The sequence below is a fragment of the Macaca thibetana genome, chromosome 20 (genome assembly GCF_024542745.1).
Source record: "Macaca thibetana thibetana isolate TM-01 chromosome 20, ASM2454274v1, whole genome shotgun sequence".
Classification (NCBI taxonomy): Eukaryota; Metazoa; Chordata; class Mammalia; order Primates; family Cercopithecidae; genus Macaca; species Macaca thibetana.
The window spans coordinates 74,472,227-74,485,514 of record NC_065597.1 but is presented as its reverse complement, the minus strand read 5'-3'; the positions used below and the strand labels follow the sequence as shown (position 1 = coordinate 74,485,514).

The 13,288-nt window shown below is 57.2% G+C and overlaps 2 protein-coding genes across 2 annotated transcripts in view; one reads left to right on the top strand and one right to left on the bottom strand.

Moving 5' to 3' along the window:
- The window catches only part of UBE2I (ubiquitin conjugating enzyme E2 I), a 395,011-nt gene that overhangs the window by 309,408 nt on the left and 72,315 nt on the right, over nucleotides 1-13,288 (top strand). The window lies entirely within an intron of this gene.
- LOC126944869 (putative serine protease 29) lies at nucleotides 4,261-6,882 on the bottom strand. Its single transcript, XM_050774742.1, has 5 exons — nucleotides 6,728-6,882; nucleotides 6,411-6,591; nucleotides 6,051-6,316; nucleotides 4,784-4,947; nucleotides 4,261-4,658 (listed from the first exon to the last, which is right to left on the bottom strand). The coding sequence occupies exons 1-5, from the start codon at nucleotides 6,786-6,788 to the stop codon at nucleotides 4,494-4,496; spliced, it is 837 nt and encodes a 278-aa protein (XP_050630699.1). The 5' UTR covers nucleotides 6,789-6,882; the 3' UTR covers nucleotides 4,261-4,493.

Sequence of the window (13,288 nt, the reverse complement as noted above, 5' to 3'; positions counted from 1 at the left end):
GGAGCCAGAGGGCCCGGAGCGGGGCATGGGATTGCCAGGGTGCTTGGCTCTGGGGCAGCCCACGCTGGGCGTGGCGGAGTGTGGGTGGGTGGAGTGGCCAGGAGCTGCTGGGATTTAGGACTGGGAGTCTGAACCTGGGAGGCTTTGGGACAGCCCAGGCAGGGCCGAGCCCCACGGCCAATCAGAGAACACTTTGCTTCCCAGGCCTGGAAAGAGTCAGGAGGCACCTGGAGAAACAGCCCAGGAGAGACCTGGAGGGAGGGCAAGATGTCCCAGGCTCTTCCTCCAGGGCCAGTGGGCGGCGGCCCTCGGGGGAGACGGAGAATGGAGACGGCAAGGCTGACGTCCTCACACCCCCACCTCGGCCTGGGGCTCACTCCTGGGAAGGCCACCACGGCACAGCGAGGGACACAGGGGCAGGACGAGGGCCAGCTCTTGAAACACCCTGTGTCCTGCTTTCTGTGCTGACCACGGAGGTGCGGGCCCATCCCTCACAGACGGTCCTGGCTGCGGCTGTTGGGCAATGGCACCTGGGAACAGGATACCTGTTTCTCCTGATAGGGTCAGGACTAGACCACCATGAGAGCGTTTGGTGATAGGATCAGAGGAAGGACTGGGGGCCGTGCAACCGTTAAGACTGGGGTCAGAGGCCCTGGCCAATGATAGGGTCAAGTCCAGGCCTGCGGCCAGGGCACCCAAGCCCAGGGACATCATTAGGCACAGGATGTGGCTGCTTCAGGCCAGTGTTGCAAAAGTGTTGGGCTGGAGAAAAGACCAGGCAGAGGGTCCCAGCTCAGGGGCCCAGGGGCCTCAGAACAGAATGTGCAGAGCCCGAGGTCACTGGGACCTGGGAGATGAAGGGCTCATGACCACGATTCTTCCATGTCCCAAGGTCACTCAGCCTTTTTGTACAAATGGAACCCTGGTGTCCATCAGTCTGGCTTCCCTGGTGTGGAGTCAGCTCTCACAGACCTGCAACGCCCTGCATGCCTGCTTCCCGGGGTCCTGGGAAGACGCTTCCTGGGCACAGGGTGGAGTCTGCTCCTCATCCCGGGCGTCTGCTGGTCTTCCCCTGGCACCCTGCACGCCGGGTGCCCGCTGCTCACACTGGGCACTCCTTTGTGACGAGGCCACTGAGCTGCACTTCCTGGGTTGGGAGACCATTTCCCAAAGGCGTTTTAATGGAGTTTGTGATGAGCTTAAAACCCACATCGATATGACTTGAAAAACCAGACAACATTATCTTCTTCCAATGTGAAATAGTTTTTAAGGTAAAAGACCTCGGCCAAAATACGTTTTTGAAGTAGAAGTTCTGCATAATTCTATACCCTGCAGTCCCCGCTCTCGCCGCCCGCCGTCACTTCCCCGGCGTACACACGTGTGTTCACGAGAGACAGCTGTGCGGTGACGGTGCTGTGAACACTTCCCTCCCTGCTGACGACCTGCAGGAGAAACGTCGTGCTTAATGGCATGTCGTACCCGGCTGTATGGATTTAGGGAAACTTATTTCACCCGTTCTCCATGGACATTTAGGCAGTCTCCAATAATTTGCTGTTATAAACCATAATGGGAGGGGCCAGGCGTGGTGGCTCACGCCTGTAATCCCAGCACTTTGGGAGGTCAAGGTGGGTAGATCACGAGGCCAGGAGTTCAAGACCAGCCTGGCCAACAGAGCAAAATCCCATCTCTACCAAAGCATAAAAAAAAAAAATTAGCCAAGTGTGGTGGCACACACCTGTCATCCCAGCTACTCGGGAGACAGAGGCAGAAGAATTGCTTGAACCCAGGAGACAGAGGTTGCAGTAAGCCCAGATCGCACCACTGCACTCCAGCCTGGGCAACAAAGCGAGACTCTGTCTCGAAATAATAATAGTAATAATATGAATGTTCTTGCATGTACAGAAGATGTATGCTTGTCCCAGTTAATTACGCACAATGCATAATGCTCAGTCAGGTGTGTCTGAGTCCAAAATGATACCCAAACTGAGATCACTGAGCCATTGAGATCTACCCACTTACCCATCCGCCCATCCATCTATCCACTCACACATCCAGCCGTCCACTTACCATCTATCCGCCAACTTACCCATCCATTCACCCACCTTCCTAACCACTCACCCATCCACCCATCTATCCACTCAACCATGTACCCATTCATCCACTCACCCATCCAGCCATACACTCATCCATCTATCCACCAACTCACCCATCCATTCACCCATCCTGCTATCCACTCATCCATCCACCAACTCATCCATCCATTCACTCATCCTTTCAACCACACACCCACTCACCCTTCCACCCATCTACCCACCCATCTATCCACTCAACCATGCACCCATCTGCCCACTTACCCATCCAGCCATCCATTCATCCATCCATCCACCAACTTGCCCATCCGTTCACCTGTCCTCCCAACCACACACCCACTCACCCATCCACCCATCTATCCATTCACTCAAACTTGCACCCATCCATCCACTCACCCATCCAGCCATCCACTCATCCATCCATACACCAACTCACCCATCTGTTCACCCATCCTCTCAACCACACACACAATCACCCATCCACCCATCTACCCACCCATCCATCCACTCACTCACCAATCCACCCACTCACTCATCCACACATTCATTCACTCACCCACTCATCCGTCCACTTTTTTTTTTTTTTTTTTTTTTGAGACAGAGTCTCACTCTGTGTCCCAGGCTCGAGTGCAGTGGTGCGATCTTGGCTTACTGCAACCTCCGCCTCCTGGGTTCAACCGATTCTCATCCCTCAGCCTCCCAAATAGCTGGGACCACAGGTGTGTGCCACCATTCCCGGCAAATTTTTGTAATTTTAGTAGAGTTGAGGTTTCACCATGTTGGCCAGACTGGTCTCGAACTCCTGACCTCAAGTGATCTGCCCACCTTGGCCTCCCAAAGTGCTGAGATTCCAGGCATGAGCCACTGCACCTGGCCTCCATCCATCTATTCTTCTATTCTTCCATCCACCCACCCATCCATCCATTCTCCCATCTTCTCATCCCTCCCTCTCTCCTCCAACTGGTCACTCATTATGACTTATCCACGTAGTTTACCATCTATTCCAGTTATCTGGACGAGACACGCCACCCCAGCCCTTCCCAGTCATGCTTCTCTTGGGGTGAGTTGAGGGGAGAGATGTGGGTCCAGAGCTGGGGGAGGACTTCTCCAAGTGTGTGCAGGCCAGCCTTGCTCAGCCCCGTCCTACCCAAATTCCCCGGGGACAGCGCTGGGGGCTGGTGATTTAGAAGGATGAACCCCGCCCAATAGCAGAGTCTGAAATGATTAAATGTCTTTCCTCACAGTGAAAATAACTTTATTGTTCCCTTTATGGGCACAGCGCAAGTTTGCTATCACTGCTCTAACGATGCAGTGAGATGCAAGGGTTTCCGGGCTTCTCCCGCAGGTGCAATCGGTTTTTCCGACTGGCACCGCCCTCTGTCCAGCCTGCAGGCTCAGCCTTGCAACCAAGCCACACCTGACGCCTCCGGGGAACACTCAGGCTTCCCTTCCTGGCTAAACCTCACTGACACCCAGGGGAGCAGCCTCTTGTTCTCCTGTGGACTCTTCTGTCTATGACACGACCTCCTGCTGCATTTCAAATCCCTGTCACACACCCATCACCTCCAGGTCCTGAGATTGGGGTAGGACAAGGTTATTCCCCTATAGTCCAGGACATGCCACCTAGTGACATCGGTAGAACGAATGAATAAATGAATGGCATGAATGAATGAGATCTTGAAAATGACTCTGAATTGTGTGTGAACCTGCCAATACCCTTGCTTGTGGGGTACACGGCATGTAAAACGCAATAGGGGTGAGGTGCAGTGGGCTGTAATCCCAGCACTTTGGGAGGCTGAGGTGGGTGAAGCACCTGAGGTCAGGTGTTGGAGACCAGCCTGGCCAACATGGTGAAACCCCGTCTCTACTAAAAATACAAAAATGAGCCAGGTGTGGTGTTGGGCGCCTGTGATCCCAGATAGTCAGGAGGCGCTGCACTCCAGCCTGGGCGACAGAACGAGACTCCGTAAAACAGCAACAAAAAACCACGATAGGGAGTGATGGCCCCAAGCTTGGAGGAGAGGCTCTGAGCCTCTCACCCACCCGAACTCCACCTGCCCAAGCCAGGCCTGCTCCGTTCCCCCAGCACTCAGGGATTCCAAACGGGAGAGCTGGACCACCCCCTCTGCAGCCCCAAAGACCACTCTGACTGCCAGCCTGTTGGCTCAGTTGTTTAATGAGATGATCACAGCCGCGTGGCACCCCAGCTCCATGGGCGCCTCCGCCCTCCTCTCGGAACTGGCGGGGAAGGAGAGGGGAGGAAGAGGGGGATGGGAGCGGGGCTGAAGCACGGGGAAGTGGGCGGGAGGTGTGGGTGGAGGGGATCAGAAAGCCCCACCAGGGAAAGTCGGGACAAAGCTGCCGCCTCCGCCTCCTCCGTGGATCCTCGGGCCCACCCGGGGCTCACCCACACTTCCTGATTTCCCGGCGGATCCAGGCGACATGGCTCTGGACGCTTGTGAAGACAGCCGGCAGCTGGATCGTGGAGCAGCCGATCCCCCAGCTGACCACGCCCACCTGGACCCAGGAGCCTCCCTTCCTGCAGACCAGGGGCCCTCCGGAGTCCCCCTGCAGGGAGAGGGGACAGTCACACGTCTCGCCAGGGGCCTTGGCACAACGGGACTCCTTGTCCAGCCTCGAGAGGCCCAGACCAGGAGGCGCCCCCGGGGCAAGGCAGAACCCAGACATCTTACCATGCAGGGGCCGCGGCCCAGGCTGCCGGCACACAGCATGTCTTCCGGGATGACCCTCCCGTTGGCACTGGCGTGCAGATACTCCTTGTAGCCCTCCTCACAGGCCTCATGGTCTTCCAGTGGGATGTGCACCTGCTGCAGGCGGTAGGGTGGGTGTAGTGGCGCTGGGGGTGGAGGAGGGGAGTCAGGAAGCAGCAGGGGGCTGTGTCCCCGACGCGGTGGATTCGTTCACACCTGCCACGGCCAAGGCGGCCATGGGGAGGGGTCCCGAACCGCCTGTGATGCCCTGGCCTGGGGCTCTGGTCCTGCTCTTGTCACTCCGACCTGGAGCCAGCCTGAGCCTCAGTTTCCCCATCTGTCCTGGGTGGGAGTGTGACCTCAGCCCATGCTGTGATAGACGGGCTCAGATTCCGCAGACAGACCCAGGCTGGGTGGTGTCCTGGCATTCACGTCCCTCCAAAGCTTCAGGATGGGGTCTTATTTAGAAATAGATTCTTGGCAGATTGATTAAGGTGGGATGAGGCCATGCTGGGTTAGGAACGGCCCTAATTCCAAGACAGGTGCCCTAATGAGAAGCGGAACAGGGGCGGCCCCAGCCCAGAGGAGAAGGTGACATGAAGACCCAGGCGGAGATGGGAGCCATGCGGTCATGAGCCCCGGGACACCAGGGCCACCAGAGGCTGGGAGAGGCCAGGAGGGGCCCTCCCCTAGAGCCAGAGTGGGAGCAGGGCCCTGCCCACACCTGGACCTTGGGAGAACCCATCTCCGTGCTGTGAAGCACCCAGGGTGTGCGTCTTGTCATAGCCCCAGGACACATACGGGGGGGCACCCGGGGGCCTGCAGCCCAAAGGTCCCAGAACACAGGAAGAAGCGTGACTTCCCCCATCAAAAAACATAACCAGATTCTTCCTCCCACCCCCACCCCAAAAACCCGCACACAGCAGAGTGTGAGGGCAGCAGGCTGCGGACCCGGGGACTTGAACCGATTCCGCCCCCGCCGCTGGCAGACCCGGAGAGCTGTGAAACGCCCTTTACCGCCTTTAATGTAAAACGAATATTAGAGCATCAGGGCGGCCACGGGGGGCTGAGAGGCCGCGCCGGGGGGACAGCTGGGAGCTACAGGACGCTGATTTCCTTCCCTGTCCCATTTATTTCCGAGCTTCTGAACCAGCCCCCGAGGGACCTGCCTCCAGGAATGGGCATGGAGGGGAAAACTGGGGAACTTCCCCATGCCCCTCCAGGACCCTCGCCCCCCAGCCCTTCTTACTGTAGTAGGACATCCTGCCCCAGCCGGTCAGCCAGCACTCGTCCTCCGGGGTGAAGTTCAGGGCCTTGGGCGGCAGGGTGACCGGCTGAACGTTGCTTGCTGCGCCCACGCGGGTGGCCAGCTGCAGCAAGGCCAGGTCGAATCCGAGGTGGGCAGCGACGTAGTTGGGGTGGACGATGATCCGGCTGATGTTCAGCAGACCCCGGCCCCCGTACAGATACACGTCCCCGGCGTGGATCCGGTAGGTGGACGGGTCGGTGTCCTTCCTGGGGGAGGATGGACCTGGGCTGCTCAGGGGGCCTGGTCTGCAGTGGCCCCACTCCCACCTCCCCTCGCTGGGGTCCTCGGCCCAGGACTCACCGGAAAATGCAATGGGCGGCGGTCAGCACCCACTGGGGGTGGATGAGGGAGCCCCCGCAGATGTGCACCCAGGAGGCCCAGTGGTAGCTGTAGATCCTCAGGCTGACCTGCCACGGCCACTTCCCCTGGGGGGCGTTGTGGCCCCCCACGATGCCCACCAGGTCATTCTCAGGGACGGGCTCTGGGAACAACCGAAGGAGGTCAGGGAGCCACCCTCCTGCAATGCCAGGAGCTTCCAGGCCCTGCTCGACGAGGGGGTCAGCTCTCTGTCCTAGCCCAGTCCCTGAGGTCCAGTGTGGGGTGGGGCCGGGACTCACCTGGGGTCTCGGGCATGGAGCCCCCCAGGCAGGGGAGGACCAGGAACAGCAGCCACAGCATCTGTGCAGGGAGGAGAGGGCTGGGTGGGAACAGCTGGGCAGGACCTGGGTCTGGAGGCCACAGATGGCTGCCGGTGGTCAGTGTCCTCACCGTGGTCTGTGGCCACAGCTGCCCTCCTGGACCCGCCCGGAGCTGCTTTATCTTCCTTGCAAAGGGAGTGGGTGGGGCTCGGTCACACCTTCCTCCCCTCGGGGGTGGGAGCAGTAGCTCCAAGCCCAGGCTGTGACCAGGCTGACCGTGAGGACAGGGGCCACCCCCAGCCCCTCGCATCCCCTCTGCTGGGCCAACAAGGGCCCCGCACCCGAGTTCCCTGTCTACACCAGTGGCTCCCACAGGGCACATTTATGGTTATCAGGGGTATGGGGATACCACCCACATTTAGTGGGAAGAGGCCGGGGTTGGGGGGCTAAATGTCTCCGGTGCACAGGATGACCCCACTGCAGAGGATCCCTGGCCCCAAATGCCCACAGTGCCCGGGTTGTCGCCATGCTGCCCATTCTCGTGGCCAGTGCTCCAGAGGCCAAGGAAGCACCTGGGCCTCAGAGGAGAAACTGCCTGGTAACTAGCTCTCCCTCAGCCTCTCCGGCCACCCAGGACAGGACGGGCACTTGTACCCACCTCCACGGGTGCAAAAGCATCAGCCAGAGGGCCCGTCAGAGACGCTTGGACCTAGGGCCAGGGGACCCGCCTGCTCCATGGTGGCTGCCCCAGGCTCAGGCTCCAGCCTTGGAGGGAGTTTGCAGAGTCCACACAGGCAGAGCTTCTGGGTGGGCTCCAGGAACCTATTTTAATCAGATACAAACCTCAGATTGCAGGAGGGGCACACACTGCTCTGGGAGAGGGGCCATCACCTACTGGGATTCTCAGAGGGTGGGAAGCTGCATTCTCAGGCCAGGACCCAGCCCCCTAGGCCCCAGCCTCCCACTGCTGTGCCTCGGGGCCCCGGCAGCAAATGCCTGTTTCAGCCCAGGTGGCAGACATGTTCTGGGGCCGACAGGGGCAGTAGAGGCCGAGGCCCAACCCTACAGCCTCTCCTCCAGGAGTCTTGCTTTGCCATGAGATTGTAACGGAGGTGATTGTGGGGGTGTGGGAACACAAGGGAGCACTGTCAATGGGTGGGGTGTGTGCCTGTGTGTGTGCACGTGTGGGTGTAGGTGTGTGTGCATGCCTGTGCATGTGTGTGTGCATACGTGTGTGGGCATGGGGTATGTGCATGCCTGAGTATGTTCATGTATGTGTGTGCATGTGTATGTGTGTGCATGGGTGTGAGCTTGTGAGTGTGCGTGTGTGTGTATGTGTTTGTATGCATGTGTGTGAGCATGTGTAAGCATGTGTGTGCATGATGTATGAGTGTGTGTGCATGTGCGTGCATGTGTAAGTGTATACGTGTGTGCATGTGTGTAAGCATGTGTGCATGAGTGTGTGCATGTGTGAGTGCATTGTGTATTTGTTTGTGTATGCGTGTATGAGTGTGTCTTGCGTGTGTGTGCATGCATGTATGTGTGCATGCAGGTATATGTGTGTGCATGTGTATGTGTGTGTGCATGTGTGCATGTGAGTATGTGTGCATGTGTGCATGTGTGTGTGAAAATGTGAGTGCATGCACATGTGTTAGTGTGTGTGCCTGCATGTATGTGTGTGGTGCATGTGAGTGCATGTGTGTGCGTGTGTGTGCATGTGTGTGCATGCATATGTTCCTGTAAGTGTGTAAGTATGCATGCATGTGAGTTTGAGTGTGTGTGCCTGCATGTATGTGTGCTTGCGTATATGAGTGTGTGTGCATGTGTATAAGTGTGTGCGTGTGTGTGCCTGCGTGTATGTGTGCATGTGTGTGCATGCATGTACGAGTCATGTGAGCATGTAAGTGTGGGTGTGTGCATGTGTGTGAGTGTAAGCGTGTGTGAATGCGTGTATGTGTGCATGTGTATCAGCGTGTGCATGTGTGTCTGTGTGTATGTGGGTGTGTGCACGTACATGTGTGCGTGCATGTATGTGTGCATGTGAGTGTGTATGACTGTGTGGTTGCCAGCATGTGTGCATGTGTGCCCGTGTGTGTGCCTGCGTGTATGAGTGTGTGCATGCATGTATGTGTGCCTGCGTGTATGAGTGTGTGCGTGCATGTGAGAATGAATGAGCATGTATGTGTGTCTGCATGTATGAGTGTGTGCATACGTGTATGAGTATGTGCATGCATGTGAGTATGAATGAGCGTGTGTGTGTGTCTGCGTGTCCTCCAGCTGGAGAAAATCCAGCTCTCTCTGTGCTACCAGCAGCTTCCTGGTGATGCCTCAGGATTCCCCGGAGGCTGAGGGAGTGGGTCCCGAGGCTGGGCCTGCAGCTGTGAAACCCTCTGCAGCCAGACTTCCGCCTGCATGCCCAGCCGTGGACCTCCCCGCGTGGGGAGGAGAGAAGCCCCAGGCTGCCTGGGATGGGCTCTCAGCCGCCTGTGCCCCTCCCTCCTGGCTGCATTCACCGGTCGTGGGCCAGGACCTCTGGCTCTGTTTTGGTAGCAGTCGCACCCCTCACTCCCAGAGCGCTTGACCCACGCCCACTTCAAGGTGCTACCCAGGCCCGTGGAACGGGCAGCTCCACCTGAAGACGCAAGGAGACAGGAGAGCAGCTGAGGATGGGAGGCCTGGGAGGCCTGGCCAGGTGAGGCCAGGAGAGGCTGATGGGAGGGAAGCTCGGGTCTGGATCACCTGGGTTCCGTGTTTAGACCCAGAGGGCCGAGGAGAAGAGAGGATGGCTGCTTAGCCCGGGAGCTTTCTTGGTGATTCCTCTCCCTCCCAGGACACCAGGATAATGTCGCAGCTGCATCACAGTGCAGGACCCTCCTGGGCCCCCACCCAGCTACCGGGAGGCAGGGTCCAGGAGGCCCAGGTAAGGCGGGGACAGCACCAGCCCTGAACCAGCCAAGATCCGCAAAGCGCAGCCAGTCTGAGGGCCGCAGGGCAAGCATGGCCAGGGCCTCCAGGGAGGCCTGGAGCCTGCAGACAGGGATCCTGGGCTGTGGGGGATAGGCGGGAGAGGCCCAGGAGCCCTCGGGCCCCCGCTGAGTCCAGGCTGGGTGAGCCAAGCTCGCCTGGGAGAGGCCCAGGAGCCCTCGGGGCCCCGCTGAGTCCAGGCTGGGTGAGCCAAGCTCGCCTGGGAGAGGCCCAGGAGCCCTCGGGGCCCCGCTGAGTCCGGGCTGGGTGAGCCAAGCTCGCCTGGGAGAGATTCAGGAGCCCTAGGGGCCCCGCTGAGTCCAGGCTGGGTGAGCCAAGCTCGCCTGGGAGAGGCCCAGGAGCCCTCGGGGCCCCGCTGAGTCCAGGCTGGGTGAGCCAAGCTCGCCTGGGAGAGGCCCAGGAGCCCTCGGGGCCCCGCTGAGTCCAGGCTGGGTGAGCCAAGCTCGCCTGCCCTCGGGCCCCCGCTGAGGCCCAAGCTCGCCTGGGAGGAGCCCTCGGGGCCCCGCTGAGTCCAGGCTGGGTGAGCCAAGCTCGCCCTGTGCGGAGGCCAGAACGTCGCATTCTCACTAGATGCAGGTGACACTTTCCTTTCATCTTTTATTCGGTGCTTTATACTTGGAATTGTGTGAGGTCGACGAAAATTGGGCATTGTTGTGTGGAGAAGGTTCTAGAAGTTGCCCAGTGCTGTGTCTGCACAGAGAGGCTCCTACAGGACGTGCAGGTGAAGGAGGAAAATACCTCGGGGGTCGGGAGCCAGGTGCCGTGGCAAGGTGAACTGCATTTGCCGAAAACACACATTCACCTGAGGCCCGGGACCTGTGAACGTGACTTTATAGGGAAATTGGTTTTTGCAGATAGAATTAATTATGTAATTAAGGACGTCAAGATGAGATCATCCTGGAATTAGGGTGGGCCCTAAATCCAACGACAGGCATCCTTATAAGGAGAAGGGGGTTGAGACCTACAGCGGTGGAGGAAGGCCAGGGAAGACAGGCAGGGATGGGAGTGATGTGGCCACAAGCCAAGGACAGCCAGCAACACCGGACACGAGGAGACAGGCACGGAGCGGCCCCTCCCTCCAAGCCTCTGGAGCAAGCAGCCCTGCTGACACTCCAGGATTGAGAGAGAATAAGATTCTGCCCCTCAGTGTGCAGCACTTTGTGTAGCAGCCCCAGGGCACTGATACAGGTGATGAGAGATGGGGTGCAGGCTGCTCACCGTGGCTCATGCCTGTCATCTCAGCACTTTGGGAAGCTGAGGCAGGCAGACAACTTGAGGTCAGGAGTTTGAGACCAGTCTGCCCCAACACGGCGAAACCCCGTCTCTACTAAAAATACAAAAATTACCTGAGCATGGTGGCGGGCACCTGTAATCCCAGCTACTTGGGAGGTTGAGGCAAGAGAATCGCTTGAACCTGGAAAGTGGAGGTTGCAGTGAGCTAAGATCGTCCATTACACTCCAGCCTGGGCAGCAGAGCAAGACTCCGTCTCGAAAAAAAAAGAAAGAAAAAAGAAAAGACCGAGTAGAAAGATGTCAGTAACACTTACTGTTGGCATCTGGGTGCAGTGGGTCATGCCTGTAATCCCAGCACTTTGGGAGGCTGAGGCAGGAGAATCGCTTGAGCCCAGGAGTTCAAGACCAGCCTGGGTAGCAAAGTGAGACTCCATCTCTACAAAAAAAATCAATAAAATTGGCAGGGTGTGGGGGTATGCACCTGTAGTCCCAGTTACTGGGGAGGCTGAGGCAGGAGGATCACTTGGTCCCAGGAAGTTGAGCAGGGAGCTATGACCACAACACTGCACTCCAGCCTGGGTGACAGAGCGAGACTCCGTCTCAAAATAATAATAATAATAAACATCACTGGATATTGGGATGGGCTGGAATCGAGCCCCCGGGAACCACAGTGGAGCCCAGGGAGGAGCTGGCTCTGGGGTTGGGGCAGGTGGAATGTGGGGACCAGCCTGGGAGTCGTTTTCCGTCCCTGGGCCGATGACAGTTTCGTCGCCGTTTCTGGTGGGCGGGGCTCTCTTCCTTGTTATTTTTTCCTCACATGGTCTTGGATACGGTGGCCCTTTCTCTTCTGAAATCATGAGACTTCATATTGTGCTTTCAACTTAAATCCAACAAAATCTCTGTCTTTCTTTCACCGCCACAGCTGGTGTGGAGGGAAAACTAAACCAAGGGTTTTGGTGTCTTCCCGGCCAGCAAGACGATTTGTGTCTAGAGGACACTCCTGTCAGGGAGCTCCCGTGTAGGAGGTCCATGAGGGTGGTCAGTAGGTGAATCTTCAGAAGTTAGTGGGTAAATTTCGTTTCTGATGACAAGTTTTGCTTAGGGCTTTAAATGAACAAAAGCAATTTTCTTCAACAGACATTGGAGCCAATACAATTATAAAAACTTTTTTTTTTTTTTTTTTTTTTTTTTTGACACAGGGCTTTGCTCTGTTGCCCAGGCTGGAGTGCAATGGCAAGATCTTGGTTCACTATAGCCTGAAATTCCTAGGCTCAAATGATCCTCCTGCCTCAGCCTCCTGAGTAACTGAGACTACAGGTGCACACCACCACGCCTGGCTAATTTTTGTATTTTTTGTAGAGATGGGGTCTTGCTGTGTTGCCCAGGCTCTGCATGGCTTAAAACAAATGTTTTTATAGAGATAGACTCACTATGTTGCCCAGGCTGGTCTTGAATGCTTTGGCTCCATCCGTGCTCCTGCCTCGGCCTCCAAAAGTGCTGGGATTACAGGCGTGACCACCGCGCCCGGCCGGGAAGCCCTGTGTATCGCCAGCTGTTGGTCTTGCACTGACGTGAGTCCGCTGCCTCGCTGCGCTTGTGCCCCTGATACTGTCTGCAGGTGACCTTGGATGGTCTATGAAGATCACCGCATTGTGGGCAGACACTGCAGCCCTTTCCCTTCCTTTCCAGTCCTGACACTGCTTGTTCCTTTCTCTTTGGTTTTTGTTTCATTTTGTTTTTCTGTTTTTGTTTGTTTGAGACAGAGTCTCACTCTTCACGCCCAGGCTGGAATGCAGTGGCACGATCTTGGCTCACCGTAACCTCCACTACACCAGGTTCAAGCAATTCTCCTGCCTCAGCCTCCCAAGTAGCTGGGATTACAGGCATGTGCCACCACGCCTGTCTAATTTTCATATTTTTAGTAGAGGCAGGGTTTTACCATGTTGGCCAGGCTGATCTCGAACCCCTGACCTCAGGTGATCTGCCTGCCTCGGCCTCCCGAGTAGCTGGGATGACAGGCGTGAGGCGCTGCGCCCAGCCTGTTTCTCTTCACATATGTGCTGCCTGGGGCTGCCTGCACTGAGCTGGGCAGAAGGAGGGGTGGTGGTCCCTACCCGTCCCTCACTCACAGGAGGGGCTTCCCGAGGTCCACTGTTAAGTAGGACGTTTGCTGTGGGCTTGGATGAGATCCCCCTAAATTTGCTAAGAGTTTTATTGCAGTTGGTGGTTGAATTTATCAACCAAAAGAATCAGATGCTTATCGATTAGATTATCAAAGGTGGTTTATCTCTGCTCCGTTAACTGACAAATTAGATGGTTAGA